The sequence below is a fragment of the Anabrus simplex genome, chromosome 1 (assembly GCF_040414725.1).
Source record: "Anabrus simplex isolate iqAnaSimp1 chromosome 1, ASM4041472v1, whole genome shotgun sequence".
Classification (NCBI taxonomy): domain Eukaryota; kingdom Metazoa; phylum Arthropoda; class Insecta; order Orthoptera; family Tettigoniidae; genus Anabrus; species Anabrus simplex.
In genome coordinates this window covers 1,637,149,414-1,637,171,884 of record NC_090265.1, presented here as the reverse complement: position 1 = coordinate 1,637,171,884, position 22,471 = coordinate 1,637,149,414, and the positions used below count along the sequence as shown (strand labels likewise).

General features: G+C 42.5%; 1 protein-coding gene across 1 annotated transcript in view; it reads right to left on the bottom strand.

Moving 5' to 3' along the window:
* The window catches only part of LOC136858639 (myrosinase 1), a 106,010-nt gene that overhangs the window by 38,190 nt on the left and 45,349 nt on the right, over positions 1 to 22,471 (bottom strand). Inside the window, exons 4-5 of the mRNA XM_068229383.1 lie at positions 19,816 to 19,938; positions 9,867 to 10,056 (exon numbers count right to left, since the gene is read on the bottom strand). Of these exons, the coding sequence (XP_068085484.1) occupies positions 9,867 to 10,056; positions 19,816 to 19,938 (313 nt within the window). The remainder of the gene's footprint in view (positions 1 to 9,866; positions 10,057 to 19,815; positions 19,939 to 22,471) is intronic.

Sequence of the window (22,471 nt, the reverse complement as noted above, 5' to 3'; positions counted from 1 at the left end):
ATCTCTTAAATTTTTTAGCTCTTACCTCACTGACCGTCGGCAACGAGTATCAGTAGGAACAATGTACTCAGGATGGCACAACAAATCAATAGGTGTCCCGCAGGGGTCGGTTTTGGGCCCACTTCTATTTGTTGTTAGTGTGAACGACATAGGGGACGCATTGAAATATAGCAAGTACCATATCTATGCAGATGATCTTCAGATTTATTATCACTCATATCCACAAGACATAGATGCAGCCATTGACAGAGTAAATTTTGACTTACGACGACTGAATGACTATGCAAAAAATAACAGCTTGTTAATAAATCCTAACAAAACTCAGGCTATTATATTTGGTACCAAAATAAACCTCAACTTGTTAAAAAGTAGACATGTACCCCCAATTATTTTAAATAACATTGTCGTGCCCTATTGTACGTCAGTGAGAAACTTAGGCGTTATATTGACTGAGACCCTCAACTGGACTGAACAAGTGACAAATACATGCCGTAAAGTGCAGAAATCCCTTTTTCCCCTCAAACGCTACTCTACTATATTTCCAAAAAATCTTAAAATACAACTGGTAAAATCCCTAATCTTACCAATTCTAGACTACTGCGACACTGTACTTACGGACATATCTCAAGACAGTAACAAGATGCTTGAACGGAGTTTAAACACCTGTATTCGATTCATATTTAAGCTGCGATATGGTTCTCACATTTCACCTTATTACAGGGAGTTGTCATGGCTTCGTGTTCATGAGCGTCGCAGTCTCCACATGTTGTCTCTTCTGCATGGAGTTCTAAACACAGGTGTACCGAATTATCTCTCTTAAAAATTTAATTACCTCTCCTCCTATCATAACCACGATACACGATCTGGCTCCTGTTTAACAATATCTCTCAGTCACTCCAGGACCTACAACCGCTCGTTTGTAGTCACTGCCGCGAGGCTGTGGAATACCCTACCTGCTACCATTAGGGATTTGCGTTCTCGTAGGAGATTTAAGACGGATTGCCGAAATCACTTTCTGAATACCTCTAGCTGACTTTCGATGTGTGTAGTGTGAATGAGTGCGTGAATGAGCATATATTCATAAAAATTAGAAATATATTTGCTAGTTATAGGTTTTTTTTTCTTCTGTGTTTCCGTCTCTTATTATCACTAGTGTTAGTTTTATATTTATCATCATGTACACTTAGATTGTAGTGTTGTCCATTCTATGATAGTGTTTTTTATTACAATCTCAAAATTTTCTATTAGTACCATATTATTTTAAAAGATCTGTTTATTTAAATATTATATGTACGTTACTCATTTTAAATATTGTGGTTAAGTGTAAGAGAGGGCCTTGAGCCCTAACTTCGCCACGAATAAAGACGAATAAAGAATAAAGAAAGGTGGGTTTGATTCCCACCTCAGCCATCCTGGAAGCGATCTTCCGTGGTTTTCCGCTTCTCCTCCAGGCAAATACCGGGATGGTACTTAACTAAAGGCCTCGGCCGCTTCCTTCCCTCAACCTTATATATCCCTTCCAATCTTCCTATCTCCCACCAAGGCTCCAGTTTAGCATAGCAGGTGAGGCAGCCTGAGCAAGCACTGGTCCTCCTCCCCGGTTGTATCTCCCGACCCAATGTTTCACGCTTCAGGACACTGCCCTTGAGGCGGTAGAAGTGGGATCCCTCTCTGAGTCCGACGGAAAAATCAACCCTGGAAGGTAAACAGAGGGAAAGGAAAGGTAGATAACATTAGTACCTGCTTCTTTATGGCTTTAGTACAACTAGGCCTATACCGTTTTAATAATGTTCGCGAATATGTTAGAAAACAGTGTTATTTCTATTACTTTAACTAAAACGAATGTGTAAACCGATCACTTCTTCTTCTTCTTCTTTATCAGTTTACCCTCCAGGGTCGGTTTTTCCCTCGGACTCAGAGGCCTCCATAAGGACTTCGACGTGCTATGTACGCAACACGGCTCGCGGTAGCTAAGATGGGTAAATCACGCGTCATTGCTGTTGCGTCAGGCAATCTGTGTAGCAGTAGTTCAATTCAGAGGATGGTTCCCTTTTTATAGTCTGTTAACGCCGTTTACAGTGACTGTAATACAGCCGCATATCATTCTGTTTAGAAGAGTGAATTTTTATTTGGTCTTGAAAAGTGCCATTTTAATCCGATGTTACGTAGCCAGGTTGGACTACGACATGGTGGTCTTAGGTAGGAAGTAGGCTACCCTGTACATTCAGTATGAGCAAGTATTCCTTGGTTTATGCAGACTTCAGTACGTCGTAGTAAAGGCATTCTTACACGTTGTAACATGTCAGGTGCAATAGCATGGCATGCCTTGGTGATCAGTTGCCGAAGGTGACGAGGATTTTCAGGCTGCTGTGCAAACGCTACCTTCTTTACGCGACCCCACAGGAAGAAGTCAAACGGCGTTAGATCGGGTAATCTAGCGGGCCAGTGAACGGGTCCTCCCCTTCCTATTCATTTATTTGAATATGAAGGATGAAGATGGTTCCGTACGACTGCTAATTCGTAAGGTGGGGCCCCGACCTGTTGATTTTTGGAAGTTGCTTTACGTCGCACCAACACAGATAGGTATTATAGCGGCGATGGGACAGGAATGCGCTAGGGGTGGGTAGGAAGCGCCTGTGGCCTTAATTAGGGTATAACACCAGCATTTGCCTGGTGTGGAAATGGGAAACCACGGAGAACCATCTTCAGGGCTGCCGACAGTGGGGTTCGAATCCACTATCTCCCGAATACTGGATACTGCCGTCCTGTTGAAACCACATTCGTAATCGCTCACGCAGCGCCACGTTTTCCAGTAACTGTGGGAGATCATTTTGATAAAAATAAAGATAGCGTGTTCCCAGTCATTGTCCTTTGAGAAATATGGTCCGATGAGAGAGCCAACCAATATCCCATACCAGACATTTACCCCCAACTGCACTTTAAATGGGCCCTGTCTTTGGATTCTCCGCGATCCAATAATGCATATTGCATATTTACGATGGTATTTTTGTGAAATCATGACTGGTCTGAAAATAGTATTCTTGACAAAAAGGCTGCATTATTCGTCACACTGCGTGCTGCCTATTGAAAGAATGCTACTCTAGCATTGAAATCACGTCCGTGGAGCTGCAAATGGTATGGGTGAAATTTATTGTTATGCAGTATGCTCATGACTGATGACCGGCTTATGTTTGCCTGTTGTGCAAGTTTCCATGTACTAATATAGGGGGTTGTTCTAAACAGCGTACAAAGCAGCTTCTTCATTTGAACCAGGCGTTATAGGAACATCTCTCACTGAAGGTGCACTTCCAAGTGTCCCAGCTGACCGCAATCTCGTCCAAGGTTTCGGAACGTATTGGTAGTCGGTAGTCTTCTGTCAGGAAAACGCTCATGGGCGAGCTGGCCGCGCAGTTAGGGGCGCGCAGCACTGAGTTTGCATCCGGGAGATTGTGGGTTCGAGCGCCACTGTCAGCAGCCCTGAGGATGGTTTTCCGTGGTTTCCCATTTCCACAAAAGGTTAATGCTGGGGCTGTACCTTAATTAAGGCCACGGCCGCTTCCTTCCGACTCCTAGCCCTTTCCTGTCCCTTCGTCGCTATGGGTCCTATCTGTGTCGGTGCGATTTAAATTCAATTGTAGGAAAAAAGGAAGACGCTCGTGATAGAGACGTTGCGACTGGACTGGGTTCTGCTTTGTTTTCCTATAAATGAGCAACATATCAGTGTACTCGTCACTGGTCACTGAGTGAATGAATACGTGCTGTGATGCGACCTTGTAAGTGTGCATAAACGTTGTGTGTCCGTTAAAATACGGTAGGACCTGTTGGTTATTTGGGTTACCTATCTCCGAAAAGTAAGGGGCTGGTGAACCACGCTGTATATTATATAACCTAAAGATACTGATAATTTAGTTTTATGAACACCAATTAACTTGAAATTTCCCTTTATGGTCGACAAGGCTCTCCGCTGTCTGTGTTTCATCACTGTAAATTGATCAATAAACCTAGCAAAGAAGAAACTACTATGCACAATTCCGCGCCAAATATTAAGGACCATTCTGCAAACATGTGATTTATTGCGCCTTGAAATAAAACAGGTACCCGTATTACGATCGAATTAATAGGTTATGTCACGTGTTCTGTAATCTAAAGAAGTTGAATGAACACTGTAAAACATCACTGAAGACTTTGACACGGATATTAACTTTCGAGGTGGACTGGCCGTACTTAAGTACTAAACCTCTAACAAATATGAAGTATGTTGACTTCGTGGCCGAATCAGTTAAGGGCTGGAGAACAAAATGTGTAATTATCGGCAGCGTCGCGGTTCGAATTCAGCGTAAGGCATTTTTTTGAACGGTAGAGTTGCTCCATTTTAGCGCGGATAAAATACTAATCAGTATTTTTTCCCATTGGTGTTAAGGGATGCGCTCTGATTTGGCGTCTTTCCCTTAAAGATGGGTTGGGGAAGGACTGGGAAGGAAATCGGCCTTGGTCTTTTACTACGGTGTCATCCCGGTATTTTCCTGGTGGTGAAAACGAGAAACCTAGGAAAACCATTTTCAGGACGGCTAGCATGGGACTTGAATCCAGAACCTTCCGAGTCCAGCGCACAAAAATATTAATTCACACCTACGAGGTCACATCACAGCACTTATTCATTTCCTCACGATATATTCCTTCGAAGAGTACGTTGAGTTATTGCTAATTTATGGAGAAAATACGGTCGAATTAAAATGTATGCCACGCGCTCCGTGATGGTAAAAAGTTGAATGAACACTGTAAAGCATTATTGATGACTTTGACACGGATATTAACTTCGATGTCGAACGGTCATATTTAAGTAATAATCCTTTAACGTGCGTTTTGTATGTTGTAATTGTGGCTGGTCGGTTAAGGGCCGATGACGCAAGGTATCTGAATGCCGGTATTGCAGTGGCTCGGTTTTCTGTTTATTTTTGACCGACAGAAAGCACCCCACTTCAGCGGACACACAATGTTTATGAACACTTACCAGGTCACATCACAGCACATGTTCATTCATTCATTCATTCATTCATTCATTCATTCATTCATTCATTCATTCATTCATTCATTCACGATGTATTCCAGCGACGAGTACGTTGATATGTTGCTCATTTATGGAAAAACAAGGCGGAACGCAATCCATTCGCAACGTCTCTATCACGAGCAATTTCCTGACATAAGACTACCGACCACCAACACTTTCCGAAACCTTGAACGAAGATTGCGCTCAACTGGGATGCTTGGAAGTGTAATTTTCGTTAGGGATGCTCCTCTAACGTCTGGTCCAAATGAAGATTCTGTTTTGGATGCTGTCCATAATAACCCTCATTTAGTACTTGGACACTTGCACAACAGACTAACATCAGCCGGTCATCAGTCGTGCGTATACTGCATAAGAATAAATTTCACTCATACCATCTGCAGTTACACCAGCACCTCTACGGACGTGATTTCGATTCTAGGGTAACATTTTGTGAATGGGCATTACGCAGGGTGACAAATAATGCAGCCTTTTCTTTTCAAGAGTCCTGTTTTCAGACGAATCAAGATTTCCCAACAATGGCGTTGTGAATCGGCACAATATGCACTATTGGAGCGCGGAGAATCGCCATTGGGTAAGACAGGGCCCATTTCAAGTGCAGTGGAAAGTAAATGGCTGTTGTGGAATCTTGGGTGACTGTCTCATCGGACCATATTTCTTCGACGGACATCTAACGGTAGCTCGCTACCTTCATTTTCTTCAAAATGAACTCCCACAGTTGCTGGAGAACGAGTCACTGCGCGTGCGATTCTGAATGTGGTTTCAACGGGACCGGGCACCACCCCACGGATCAGTAGTCGTCCGGAACCATCTTCATTCTTTATATCCAAATAAATGGATGGGAAATGACGGACATGTCACTGGCCCGCCAGATCACCCGATCTAACGCCACTTGATTTCTTTCAGTAGGCTCACTTAAAACAGGCGGTGTTCGCACAGGAACCTGAAGATCCTGGTCATCTTCGGCAACTGATCACCGAAGCATGCCAAGCTGTTACACCTGGCGTATTACAACGTGCAGGAATGTCTTTGAAATGTGATGCTGAAATCTACATAAGCCAAGGTGGCCAACATATCGAGCATTTATTACGCTAAATATACAGGGTACCCTACTTCCTACCTACAGACCATCATGTCGTAGCCCAACCTGCCTACGTAACATCGGATACCCTCCTCACACCGTATGTAGCATATACTCTACAGGCAGTATTTTACCTGCAATAATACAAAACAATATAAGTAATATATAAATAAGCAAAAGCAAAGTCACCTCCGTACAGGCCATGAAGGCCCTTGGGGGAGTGGAAGGTAAAGGCTTCCACCATTGTTAACCCCGGCACGTGATGGGGTAGAGTAGTTAGCTCTACGCCCGGACGCCTTTGCCCCCAGGAATGAACCTGGTACTCATTTTTGGTGTAGGCTGAGTGAACCTCAGGGCCATATGCATCTCCGGAAGTGGAAATCTCGTTTCTTAAATTTTACGACTTCCTGACGGGGATTCGAACCCACGTCCTTCTGGGCGAACCGAGCACGCCTTTACCGCCTCGGCCAGGCAGCTCCTAATATACAAATAAGGGCAGAAAAAATCAACTCTTGAGTCCTGATGTAGCACGTATGCTACAAATCATTAAAAAAACTAGTAAAAGGTAATTTTCTTTGGGGAATATTTTAAAGTAATTTTAGCAATGTATAACACAATGAATGCGGAAACATGTTCGGAACTGAAGAGGATACAAAGGAGGAACATTCACTCTTTGAACAGGATGACATGTGGCCATAATACAGCCACTGTAAACACCGTTAATCAAAGAAAAAGTGTGCTAAACTGTGGACCGAACCTTCTACCGGATAGCTTGGCTGATACACTTGCAACGAAGCGTGATTTAGTCACCTTAGCTATCGCGAGCCGTGGTGCTGAGCTAGCACGTAGTAGTCCTTACAGGCACTTCCTGTCCAAAAGTTAGACACTGTTATCCACAGCTGCGATTGTTTTACAATTCAATATATTTCAAATCATAGAAATAATACCGGTCCGCGTCTCTGGTGTAGTGGTTAGTGTGATTAGGTGCCACTCCCGGGGGCCGGATTCGATTCCCGACTCTGCCACGAAAAATGAAAAGTGGTACGAGGGCTAGAACGGGTCCACTCAGCCTCGGGAGGTCAAATGAGTAGAGGTGGGTTCGATTCCAACCTAAGCCAGCCTGGAAGTGGTTTTCCGTGGTTTCCCACTTCTCCTCCAGGCAAATGCCGGGATGGTACCTACCTTAAGGCCACGGCCACTTCCTTCCCTTTTCCTTGTCTATCCCTTCCAAACTTTTCATCCCCGCAAGGAGCCTGTTCAGCATAGCAGGTGAGGCTGCCTGGGTGAGGTACTGGTCATTCTGCCCAGTTGTACCCCCGACCCAATGTCTCACGATCCAGGACACTATCCTAGAGGCGGTAGAGGTGGGATCCCTCGCTGAGTCCGAGGGAAAAACCAACAGATTACGAAGAAGAAGAAGAAATAATACTGCTGCTAAAGAATCATTTTCAAGAGCTTTATATAAACGGTATAGTTGTACTACGGCCGTAAAAGAGCAGGTACTAATGTTTTTCGGATGAGTATGATATACGCGTTAGTTGGGTTGCCTACCCCCGATAAAAGTAAGGGGCTGGTGAACCACCCGGTATACAGTTTATATAAAATTTTATAGCCCTAATATACTACTGGTAAAATAGGGTTTGTAACTGGATATTCAATAATAATAATAATAATAATAATAATAATAATAATAATAATAATAATAATAATAATAATAATAATAATAATAATAATAATAATTTACGTAAATATTGTCCACCTCTTCAGTGCAATAAAATATTACCATTTAAATTAAATGGCCTGTCTGAACATTATTTCTAAGGACATGTTTGAACTATGTTAAGATCATCTTCAGCTTGACGTAGAAGAAATAAGATATACATAATTACAAAACATTAGTACATAAGAATGAAGCTAATAGGAGAGAACCATTATAAGCAACAAAATTAAGTTTTTATTGTATACTGTTATAATTGTGTTGGATTATCAGTATTTCTGCACAACTTTCTGGCGTCACGATATTATTCTAGAGAATTATACGTGAGATTTGGTTGTTTAAAAACCTTTGAGTTCTCACCCCCGGAGACCCGGGTTTGATTCCCGGGTCTATCATGAAATTTGAGGAATGGAATAGGGTCCACTCAGCCTCGTGAGGTCAACTATGTACAGGGGGTTCGTTTCCCACCTTAGCCATCCTCGGAGTTGGTTTTCCTCGGTTTACCACTTCTTCTTCACGCAAATGCCGGGATGGTACTTAACTTCTTTTGCTAGGGGCTTTACGTCGCGCCGACACAGATAGGTCTTATGGCGACGATGGGATAGGAAAGGCCTAGTAGTTGGACGGAAGCGGCCGTGGCCTTAATTAAGGTACAGCCCCAGCATTTGCCTGGTGTGAAAATGGGCAACCACGGAAAACCATTTTCAGGGCTGCCGATAGTGGGATTCGAACCTACTATCTCCCGGATTCGAGCTCACAGCCGCGCGCCTCTACGCGCACGGCCAACTCTCCCGGTGGTACTTAACTTACGGCCACGGCCGCTTTTTTCCCTCTTCTTGGCTATCTCCTTCCAATCTTCCCATTCCCCCTGTTCAGCATAGCATGTGAGGAAGCAAAGCCGCCCGGGAAAGGTATTAGTCCTTTCTCCAGTTGTACCCCGACCAAATATCTCATGCTCCAGGACACTGCCCTTGAGGCGGTTAGGTAGGATCCCTCGCTGAGTCCGGGGAAAAACGAAGCCTGGACGGAAAATAACTAAAAAACACACACACACACACACACACACACACACACACACACACACACACACACACACACACACACACACACACACACACACACACACACACACACACACACACACACACACACACACACACACACACACACACACACACACACACACACACACACACACACACACACACACACACACACACACACACACACACACACACACACACACACACACACACACACACACACACACACACACACACACACACACACACACACACACACACACACACACACACACACACACACACACACACACACACACACACACACACACACACACACACACACACACACACACACACACACACACACACACACACACACACACACACACACACACACACACACACACACACACACACACACACACACACACACACACACACACACACACACACACACACACACACACACACACACACACACACACACACACACACACACACACACACACACACACACACACACACACACACACACACACACACACACACACACACACACACACACACACACACACACACACACACACACACACACACACACACACACACACACACACACACACACACACACACACACACACACACACACACACACACACACACACACACACACACACACACACACACACACACACACACACACACACACACACACACACACACACACACACACACACACACACACACACACACACACACACACACACACACACACACACACAAACTAATTTGACATTTTGCTGTCTATGTGTGTCTTCCAAGAACGTGCCTGCCTTTCTCTCCGTACAGGCAGGTGTAGGTATGTTAACCATGTGATCTGCGACGTCATAAACATGACTGACATACCATTTCCATAACCACACTTGAAATGGCGACGGCCCAGTTCTTTCCTAAAACCCCAGTAGAACAGTAACTCACCTTGCTGCGTGGCGCGGTACTGCTCGTCATAGAGATGGTAAGCCCTAGCATGAGCGATAAGCAGGTGATGAATGGCGAGGTAGTCCCCGACTCCGGGCTTATTGATCCATGGAGGTTGAATGAAGTATCCATCGTTGGAGTATCCAGCTACGAATGTTAAGGGTTCATTTAATGTGATCCACCATTTCACCTGAAATCAAACACAATTTATTGTACCACTTGGAAGTTATGAGTGTTATGACCTGTATGCTATGAAATCTTCGCTCTAACCTAGGGTTATCATAATTGTCCATGAAAAATCCAGGGCCGTTAACCATACTGTAAAATTTAAAAACTGGGGAAACTCATATCAGTGGTTTATTTTACAAATTTGTCACTGGTTTGGACTTTTTTTATTTTTACAAAGTCCATTTTAAAGACAATGTTGTTGTAGTACTACAGGGTGTATCTGAATTATCTTTCTTTTTATTAATCTGTTTACCCTCCAGGGTTGGTTTTCCCCTCAAAATCAGCGAGGGATCCCACCTCTAGCACCTAAAAGGCAGTGTCCTGGAGCGTGAGACATTGGGTCGGGGGATACAACTGGGGGGATGACCAGTGCCTAACCGAGGCGGCCTCACCTGCTATGCTGAACAGGGGCCTTGTGGAAGGATGGGGATTGGAAGAGATAGACAAGGAAAAGGGAAGGAAGCGGCCGTGGCCTTAAGTTAGGTACCATCCCGGCATTTGCCTGGGGGAGAAGTGGGAAACCACGGAAAACCACTTCCAGGATGGCCAAGATGGGAATTGAACCCATGTCTACTCAGTTGACCTCCCGGGGCTGAGTGGACCCTGTGCCAGCCCTCGTACCACTTTTCAAATTTCGTCTCAGAGCCGGGAATCGAACCCGGGTCTCCGGGGGTGGCGGGTAATCACACTAACCAATACACCACAGAGGCGAACGTATATTAATTATATCGACTAAAATCTGGTTTGGTCTTCGTGTTATGTAAAGAACGATGGCGCAATCTGATTGGCGGACAAAATAATTCTTTTCGTGCAAATGAGGTTGATTTATTACTCTCGGGCGCGCGATTCAAATCGTCAAACTCGCCGTATTTGCTGTGCCGCCCGCTGTTGTGCTTCAGAGGACGGAGGGGAAGTGGGGTGTATGATAGACGGAGGCAGAGATAATGCTCGATGTGAATGTACAAGTTTCTCATTAGTTTAGCGCAGTCACTCCCCAGCCCCAGTATGCAGGATACACTTTAGCTACTGCGGTATAAATTGGTGAGAATGGCTCCATTTCAGCACACCAACAAAGAAATAGCTGATATGATCTTAGCCTATGATGCAGCAAATGGTAAGCGGAGAGAAGCCACACTGATTCATAGTGTTGGGCAACCTAATCACCGCCAACCTCATCTTTCAAACTTCGTGATAATTGGCAGGCGACTGCGTGAAGGAGGGTGGAAGGAACCCCTCACCGCTAATGCGTACATATCAGCATCGGTTTAGTGTCAATATCTGGGCCTGGATTTTTGGTGACTATTTACTTGGGCCGTTGGAATGCTACCATTTCTCGGTAGAATCACTGCCTGGATTATTGGAAAATATTCCTCTGGATATTAAGCAGCGAATATGGCAGTGTCGTAGTGGCTCTCCATAGCATTTCACTTGCCGTGTCACACAGCACTTACATGATCATTATCGAGGGAGATGTGTAGGCCGTGGTGGCCCAGTTAAATGGCCTCCGCGCTCGGCTTATTTCACTCCCATGGAATTATCCTGTTACGTAAAGATCGAAAGAAAAGGAGGAGAATATTGAAGATTTACTGTAATCCAACCATTGGGCGTATTGCTTCTTTCGCTCAGTATTTCATTCCTGTTACAGTATTGTGGGTAAAGGAATGCGCGATCGTGTGGCGGCAGCGATGCAACTTTGCGCATGTTAAATAATAAAGAACGTTACCGAGACCAACAGACGAGGGGGAGAAATGATCGGGTGCATGACAAGTGTGTATTAATTACTGCGTGTTCTTGTACTGTGTGTGCTGCTTAATAAACAAACTGTGGATATTCCATTTAAGAGACAAGGACAATACAGGATGTTTGAAAAAGAACTCCCTAGTTTAAAGTATAAATTTAATGGGAAATTAATGAAAACTACATCAATGAGTATATACCGTGAAAGAGAGTTCCTTCAAGTTTTGTTTAATGTTAGTAGACTTCAACGTGGGATCCATTGGTTGCCCTGCACACTTCGAGACAATATTCCACTTCTCACCACGTATTCACGAACATTTCAGGTGTAACTGTCCCAACCGTCGAGACCATTCTTTCCCGTAAATGATTGATGTCACGGATCTTTTTACCGTACACAACATCTTTCATGTGGCCCAAAAAGAAAAAATCCAGTGGGGATAAGTCTGGGCTTCGTGGTGGTCAATGTATTGGGCCATCCCTGTCTATCCACCTTCCTGGAAAGCGAGTGTCAAAAGCAGCACGCACATGGTTACTGTAATGAGGTGGGGCGCCATCTTATTGGAAAAACACAAGCCCCTTTTCCGCCTCAATATCGTCCATTTGGGGAAAGACATACTCTGTCAACATGTCATAGTAAATGTCCCCGTTTAAAGTTTTTTCTACAAAAATGAAAGGACCAATCACACGATCTTCCATCAAACCTCACCAGACATTAACTTTGGGAGAGTCACGTTAATGCTGAATAACTTCATGTGGATGCTCTCCCCCCTCTCCAAATTCTGCAGTTATGACGATTAACTGTTCCACTGACATGAAATGTAGCCTCTCTGAAATGTTGTTCTGCACTGCGCTGCACGCACGCCTGGACTGAACTGAGGGAACAGAGGAAACAAGCAGCACTGGCGCCGTCTCAAGGTCAAGCAGACCTGCCAACTGCAGCGGAGCCAAACTTGCAGAGTTGGTGAATCACACACCAAAAACTAGAGTAGTGTATGTCACTTTGTACAGATTCTAGGGCACATTAAAACTAGGGAGTACTTTTTCAAACACCCCGTATTTTGCGTGAGTCGAACGAAGAAACTTGTTTATCGCAAGGAGCATTATCTCTGTTTCCGTCTATCATACACGCCACTTTCCCACCCTTCTCTGAAGAACAGCAACGGGAGGCGATTAGCGCTCTGGCGCAGCAAATACGGCGAGTTCGTCAATTTGAATCCCGCGCCGGGAACTAACGAAGTAATCTCAATTTCTCGACAAAAAATATTTTCTCCGCCAATCCTATTACGCCATCATTCTTTATACAATACGAAGAGTATCCCTGATATTTTTGTCGCTGTATACACATGGACCGGCCCCGAGGTGTAGGGGTAGCGTGCTTGCCTCTTACCCGGAGACCTCGGGTCCTATTCCGGGCCAGACCAGGGATTTTTACCTGGATCTGAAGGCTGGTTGGAGGTCCACTCAGCTTATGCGATTAGAACTGAGTAGCCATCTGACGGTGAGGTATCAGCTCCAACCTAGAAAGGTAAGAATAACGGCCGGGAGGAATCGACTGTACGACACCTCGTAATCTGAAGACCTTCGGGCTGAGCTAGGCCAAGGCTCTTTACGGGCTGTTACGCCATGGGTTTTGTTTCTTTAGTTTTTTAGTATACAAATGTTCCATTTTTCATGTTGTACAGTAAAATTAATAACAATTTGGCATTTTCAGGTGTGAGCTCGTCCGTTCACTGAACATTTAGGAGAGAAAATATTCTCTATACAGCTACGTTTCCTTTATGTCCCTAAGAAACAGGAAGAAACAAAACTTGAGGATGCTGAAATGTGGTTTTGGAGAAGAATTACAAAAACAAGTTGGACAGATGAGAAACAAATGACTTTGTTTTAAAGAACGTAAATGAGGATCGATGTTTACTAAATACGATAAAGAAGAGGAAAACAAAGTTCCTTGGACACGTAATGAGACATAACTCTCTTCTGTAAACCATCATTGAAGGTAAAGTACTGGGGGACGACCAAGGGTGTCACATATCAAGAACTCCTTCTGTGAACTGGCATGTGGTTCATATAGCAACACGAGGAAGCTAGCAGAAGATCGTCAGATCAGGCCACAGCGACAAGGCATTGCCTTTAGTGGATGACGATGATGATGAAGACAGCTGCGTTATATGCAGGTATGGCAAAGTGGTACTGTACCACTCTTAACAATTATTCAACACAATCCACTTTATTGGACATGTATTGATGCCATTTCTCTGCAACACTTTTCCCTGCTAAAGTTAACAGTTCAGCTCGTGCCATGTTCTTAAAGCACTTATTTCATAAAAGGTAAAGATTCATCAATAATAGTATTGACACCCTTTAAAAATACCACACTCTACTTTTTCCACTACTTGCCAGTCCGGCAGGTTAACCAGGGAAATGCATACAAGAACTGAGTGGCACCTTCAGTATTCTCATCTTTAAACTGAGTTCAGCAAACACTCGCTAGAGGACAGGCATGATAGCAAATATACTCAAATCTAAAATAAATACGGAGTGTGAAGAATTACAGTAGATAGAAGACTAGACGAGCTTAGGTAGTTGTATTCCCATATATTGACTGCTAGGGATCCAAAATTAAAATAAGAAATACAGGGTGGTAAATATAAAACTGGCCAGGAAAAATATTTGTAAGACTGAGGTGGAATTGACCCTTGAAGCACGATTCGTGGAGAACATGCGCGGAACTGTTTGCACAAGAGTTAAGATTTGAAATATTTTGGCGAAACCTCCAGCAAAGTCTGCAATGCAAAACCTAGTGGCAAAATGGCGTGAACAGGTATCTGTAGTGAGCTGTCCGAAAAGAGTTCGAACACCAGAAAGTAATGCTCGAGCGAAGGAAAGCCTGGAACGAACTCCAACGGAATATCAACGCCGTTTATCTGTGCAAGTGGGAATTAAGATGTCGCCAAGTCGAAACATTATCGGAAAGGACGTGCAAATTTACAAATTTACTGTTGCGCATGCGTTGAAGCGTCCAGACGAACCTTCACGTATTGAGTTCTGTCTGAAGTGGAGTCAGGCCTTTGTGATCCTCAGTTTTTCATTTCTTCAGAGGAGGCCATCTTCAGCATCTTCTGGGACTGACGAGGGCCAATACCCCGTCAATCCTATTGTAAATATTTTTTCGGGCCAGTTTTATTTTGTCCACCCGGTATATAGCCTAAGATAATTTGATGGTAGAAGAAGAATCCTGAGAATCTATCACAACTTAACGGAGGTTCGAGGAAGGGTCTGAAAAATGGGTGGCCGCGGTAAAAACGGGTAAAATGGAAACCTTAGACTGTATCCTCACTATCCGTCTTCCCGTTCCTTTTGCTAGTTCCTTTCTTTGAGGCACGTTTACAATCGATATCACAAGAATTTCGGGTGGAAAAGGAAACAGGTAACGTTTGGACGAATATTTTGGCCAACCCTGAGGATGAAGGAGAAGTAACCAAGACAACGGCACATGTGTTCGTCTTCCAGCTGGTGTGGCTTGCGACGTTGCGCACTCGGAGGCCACTCCCAACTTCATATTTTTGGTACCTTATTAAGATGTTTCTATGGTTAAACATTCCTAAGCAAGGAAAACAATTAATTAACTGTGATTTAATTGCGATGAAGTGTGCACAATGTAATTCCACCCCAATATATGGCATTTAATTGTTTGATGTCCGGATCCATGGCTAAATGGTTAGAGTGCTGGACTTTGGCCACAGGGGTCCCAGTTTGATTCCCGGCACGGTCGGGAAATTTAACCATCATTGGTTAATTTCGCTGTCACAAGGACTGGGTGTATGTGTCGTCTTCATCATCATTTCATCCTCATCACGACGCGCAGGTCGCGCACGGTTGTCAGATCAAAAGAACTGCAACTGGCGAGCCGAAAATGACCTCGGACACTTCCGGCACTAAAAGCCATATGCCATTTCATTTGTTAGGGTGCTGGCCTTTGGTCCAATGGGTCGCGGGTTCTATTCCAATCCGACTCGGGGATTTTAACCTTATATGATTAATTCCGTTGACTCTGGGACTGGATTTGGTGTCGTCCTTAACATTAGAATTCAGCATAGGTAGGCCCCTACCCTCAAAGACATGCTGGTCACCTACAAGTGTCGATTCGGAAGACCTGCACCAGGCCTCTCCAGAGGCAACACGCCATTATTAACGGAGCTCTTCAGTCGTTATTAAACGATAGATGGGTCGGCCGACGGCAGAACTGCCTAACCTTATTAGTAGTCCTGACCTATCAGGTCTGTACCATTAGTGTAGAGCAAGTTAAATTCCTCCTCCAAATGTATGCCGTGAGTAACATTCCTTCCGCGTGTGCCAGTCTATTCTCTTACCACCTTATTGAGTCAGTGCATGTTCTTTTCTGACAGCAACGGTAGTAGGTTTGTGATGGCCTGGGGAATTTTTCTTTTTCCTGTCTTTCATGACCTCTCTACTTCTTCTTCCTATACCTTTATTCTTGTGGAGGTCATGTACTCTTCCTATAGCTTGCAGAATGCCAACATATTGTTTGTTCAAATTTCTAGGGTGAATTCGGTGTGAAATCGACCAATTAGAAGACACGGCAACCATTATACTGTAGATCAGTGGTTCTCAAACTGTGGTACGCATACCCCTAGTGTACGCCGGAGACATTTAGTGGGATACGCGAGTAGCCTTCAGGGGAAGAATGAAGAAAACTTGAAATATGGAAATAAATAAGGAGAACGTTAAATATGTATATGTGGAGCCACGCTTCGTTTGAAGGTTTCACTTGGACTAAGACACATCAGAAAACTGTCTCACGCCAAGCAGGCACACCCATCACATTGAAATTTTGAGGTTTCATAATGTCTGATTTCCAGAAATAAAATCGGAAACTTTTCATCCTTATTTATTAATTTTATTTTGAGGATAAATTGTAGCGTTTTTTGAAACTTTCATACAAACAGGGTACCGTGTGGTGCTTTATTATCATTGTATTATACTTGACACAGACACAAACGTTTAGATTTCTTGTGATGTGTTATGAAATGTATTTAATTTCACAATCTCTTCTTAGTTATGATGTGTATTTAAAATAATTTTTCATAATAAATTAAAATGCCTTATTAATTAGGAAGTTACTAATATAATTTTAACCTATCGTTTAAGGATTTTTTTCGTGGGGGTACATTCAACTTTTAGCTATGACTGAGGGGTACAATCTCATAACAGTTTGAGAACCTCTGATATAAATGATCCATGTCCGTCCGTCAACGAAATTAACCACTGATTAGAATGTGCAGGCATTTTAATAAAATAGCCCTGACAGTTGATGATAATGACGCTGCAATCTCAGTTCATGATTTTTTGTTCCACATTGGTTTACGTGTATTTTACTTATGAAGTTTCTCCACGGGAATATATATTTTTAACACACAGAAATGTTGACAGAACATCATGTTATCTTCTTTCTTTCAGTATAAATGTTGTAGAGGTGTGAAAATCGCTGAGAGTGGACGAATTCTAAAACACCAAGATCGAGATGAAACTCTAGCACTGGCACTTCCAAATGGTATACCACCAAAACTACATGGAAGGTACTTCGGATGGCTTTGGATTCCGCAGTGAGCAGAAAGAAAGAAAGAAAGAAAGAAAGAAAGAAAGCAAGAAAGAAAGACAGTACAAAATAAAACATCTCTTGTTAGGAAGAAACCAACAGTGGACCTACGCGTGGTACCAGTGGCCTATGAGGGAAGTCGCTGATTCATTGTTCATATCTCTAGCTGAGAGACGGTATTATCAGCTCCTACTGAACGAATGAAGATGATGAAACCAAGTGAAGGGAAATTCGGGATGTGTCTAATATTGGGAAATTTCATGACAACTGGGTTAGCATTTTATGCAACCCTAACCGAATGACAGACCGGTGAAAACAAAACTTTCAAAATTAAAGGATATCGTTGGGTAAGAAACCAAAACTCGTATGTTAAAATGCTCTTCGTACTTAGTAGAGGATACAACGGCTTGATGACACCCTTCCCAATCGAATCAGTGCGTGCATGCTTCCAAACCAGGAGGGGTGTGCAACGCCATGCAGATACGTGGGCTCGTAAATTTGACTCAATTTTGTAATCACTGAGATCACATCACATACCCTCTCAAGATGTGAAGTTACATCTCGTTTCCTCCTCCCCTTCTTGGCACTTCAGTTTGTTTGTCAGGCTGTGTATTTGCCTGCATTCATAGGCCCATACTTCAGTTATCCTCAGAGATTTAAAAATGTTTTAATTTTTCATGCAGATAATGAAGATTCCTTAATTAGATGTAAATTAAGTGGGCTGGTCACGGTATTACTGAGATAATCATTATGATGTTTATCTTTCTTTCTTTCTTGATCCGTTTACCCTCCAGGGTTGGTTCTTCCCGTGGACTCAGCGAGGGATCCTACCTCTACCGCCTCAAGAGCAGTGTCCTGGAGCATGAGAATTTGAGTTGGGGTATACAACTGGGGAGGAAGACCAGTACCTTACCTAGGTCGCCTCACCTGCTATACTGAACAGGGGCCTTGTTTAGGGATGGGAAGATAGGAAGGGATAGACAAGGAATGGGGAGGGATGCGACCGTGGCCTTAAGTTAGGTACCATCCCGGCATTTGCCTGAAGAAGAAGTGGGAAACCACGGAAAACCACTTCGAGGATGGCTGAGGCGGGAATCGAACCAATCTACTCAATTGACCTCCCAAGGCTGAGTTTACCCCGTTCCAGCCCTCGTACGACATTTCAAATTTCGTGACAGAGTCGGGAATCGAACCCGGGCCTCCGGGGTTGGCAGCTAACCACACTAACCACTACACCACAGAGGCTGACATGTTAATTTTATGTTCAATTAACATAAAAATGTCCGAATATATCAATGCTTTTAGATTTACAGATGAATAAATCTGCGTTATCACATTTCTCTTGCATGATGTACAAATAAAAATTTAATAAAGAGTTAGTATGGTGATAATGGCCTCCCGCAAGAAGTTTTTAGTTACTTAACAGACGGGTAGCAATGCAGCGCGTTTTCAACTGAAGTGGGCGGACTGTAGTTCGTGTATTGTTGCGTAAAGTTCAGGCGCGAGTTCCGAAAACTGAACAAACACAGGCACTGCCATTCAATTAAAGGAAGGCCCCAAAAGTTCTGAAAATTCAGTCTGTCTCTCGCTTTTAAGAAGAATCGGTACTGATTACAAAAATACATTTTAATGTGGGGAAGTTGGACAAAGTTAAGAAACATGTCTGCAGAAAATTTTAATACAAAAATTAATTCGTAGGATAGTTATTATTGAAATCTAAACAGGGTGTACCATAATAGCGAAAAATGAAACAGCTGTAAGTACACGATTCTAATCAAACAAGACTTCGTAAATAAGGGTCCGCAAACGGGACTTTTGCGAGATAATTTAGAATTTGTGCTCACCAGCCACCACTGACTTGATTGTGTGTAAACGTCATCCTAGTATCTAATAACTTTTCTTCATGTCGTATGAGTGCCTTTTCCTAACTAGGATGACGTTTCCACACAATAAAGTCAAAGGTCGCTGGTAACACAAGTTCTAAATTATCTCGCAAATGGCTCGTCTGCGCACGCATGTTTACTAAGACATTTTTGCTTCTAACATCGTGTAATTACAGCTGTTTCAATTTGCACTATTAATTATGATACACCATGTATACAATTTTATTTGCAGACGTAAAGAAATAAACGTCCTCTTTCGTTGTTTATAACAATGTCTGTAAGAAGTAACTAACGAAAAAATACTAAGTATATTCAACATTTCATGTGATGAAATCTGTTGGACAGAGTAAACTGGTATGACTGTGACCATCCTTATATTGTTTAAAAATACGTTGATCCTCAAGGTACTATCTTCTGAGCATTTTAATTCCCTGATAATATGACACGATTCCTTCTCAGTCTACAGCTAAACAGATTAACTCACCCGATCACCAAAGTTCTCGTACAAGACTCTAGCGTAGTCCTCGAAGTAGTCAGCAATGATGGGGTTGGTCCATCCTCCTAGGTCCTGAAGCCACTGAGGGAGATCCCAGTGATACATAGTGACCTGTGAATAAAGATAACATTAACAATATAAAACTTGCTTTTCGGTACACGTTTTGAATGTAAACCATATCATATTCATACTGTGGACAGGGGATAAATGCAGGCGCTAGGACAAAGACGTGAAACGAGGCAATGGCTTATACTAAAACTTCCTTATGGAACTTTCAAACAATTAGTGTTTTCTGTTATAACGGATTGTTTATAATTCGTGATCCAAGTGATGTGTGTGTATTTTTGAATATTTGGTTTGGCTATGTCTTTAAAATTGGTATCCACGGAGAGGAACATTTAGAAAAGTTGAGTGTTGCATAAAATGGGGTATGTTCAACATAAACATCTCGAAAAATAAACCAGCCAGATAAATGTGCTACATACCATTAGATGGATGAATTAATGAAGATTGAGCTCAGTCCCTCTTCTCCTCGCCATAAGTTATTTAACTAAATACTGTACTGTACTTTCAAGTGCATTAAAGCTGGACTAGTGCAGTGAGCGAAATTAGAGTCTGGAGAATTGTGACAAACTAACGAAATATCACCATTACTAACCAAAACAGCGCAGCAAAATGAAACAATTGGGTATAACTTATTGGAAAAGGCAGGATCTATTGCACTGCAACATTGGAATAGTCTGATTTATGGTAATCCTTCATGCTACTCTCCCCTATGCCAACTTCAAAACTTCTACAGAAATATAGTAGAATACATCTACTGTAATTTGTTAGTCATATTGAAGTATTAGTCTTCCCCTACTATTCTTCACCCATACACTTCCGACCAAAACCAACTGAACAAGTCCTGTGTGTCACAAGACGTTTCTTTTCAACCTTTCTCTTTTTGTGATAAACTTCGTCTATGTTCTTTCATATCTTCCTAACGTTTGTTGCCAGAATTACACATGAACGAAACTATGCATACATATTTTCATCGCGTATACTAAGCGGTATTATACGAAATTCGTTTAATGTTTTAGATCCAAATTCTTTCTTACTCTCTTGCTATAATATTTTCGAAGGAAAAGTCACTTCTTTGATGACTATGCATACGGCGCTTAAACTATACGCCAGTCTTGCTTGTTCCTTCATTCTTTTCAAAGATAATCAGGAAATTCACGAAACATTTTACATTTCTTCTAAAAGGACGAAACTCTTATGTTCGGACAATATTTCGGAATGGTTTCGCAAACACATTGTCGACGAATTGCTCGCTAAATTTCAGTTTGAAGAGGGTGCGAGCAATAAAGCACTCGAGAGTATTTCGCATCTTCAAATTAATGTGTGTAAATTCGATCCCTTGAATTCAGGTAGGCAATACATTAAACTTCCTCAAGCTATTGTAAATAAGAGAGCAGTGATGAATATTGAGAATAACGATGACAATTGCTTTTTATGGTGTATCGCAATGGCGTTAAAACCAGGAACAACACATAATCCATCAAGAACTTTTCAGTATAAAGATATGTTTATTCAGTTGCACCAGTCATTAAATTTTGAAGGTGTTTCTTTTCCTATGGATTTAACAAACATTTCTACGTTTGAGAAAAACAACCCCAGTTTTTCCTTTTCTGTATACGTGTCGACGGAGACAGTATTGTAGGACCACTTTACACAGCTTATTCTCTAAAACAACACCATCTTCATCTTTTGTATGTTTGCAATGAAAACACAAGCCACTACTGCCTTATAACTAATCTTTCGTGCTTGTTAAGTTCTCAGCTTTCATCACACGAAAAAAAGTATATATGTGACAGATGTTTACAGTACTTTTCTACAGAAAGCCTGTTAACTACACACATAAATGATTGTGTAACACATCCAGCCGTAAAACTTATTCTGCCAACCAGAGAAAATGCAGAAATGAATTTTGAGAATTATTATCGTCAGAAATCTGTTCCTTTTTCTGTTTATGCAGATTTTGAATGTTTTACTGTACCTTTTCATCATTGCCAACCAGACTTGAGCGAACCCTACACTCCGTTTTCAGTAGCTTACAAAGTAGTTTGTTCCTACGATGCATCTCTATCCTTTTTAAAGGTGTATCGAGGAGAAAACTGTACTGCATGGCTGTTAAAAGAATTACAAGAGTTAGCACAACGCGTTCATACTCTTATTTCGCCACCAGTGCCAATTCAAATGACATTGGATGAGATGATTTTGCACGATGAAACCGCAATGTCACATCTGTAAACAGCCAATTATTTTCCCACAGATGAAGGTTAGATATCACTGTTGCTTTACCGCGAAATATCGTGGACCTGCACATGATTCGTGCAATCTTTCATATCGTGTGCCTAAATTTATTCCTTGCTTTTTCCGTAACTTGTCAGGCTATGACAGCCACTTAATTGTTCGTGAGTTTGTACAATAAAATTGTACAAATTTCGGCGTGATTGCGCAAAATCACGAACGCTTTATTTCATTCAGTTATCGTGTAGGCGATATTAGCATTCGCTTTCTAGATTCCTATAAATTTATCAGCTTTTCACTTGATACACTTGTTTTTTTTGCTATTTTGCTTAACGTCGCACCGACACAG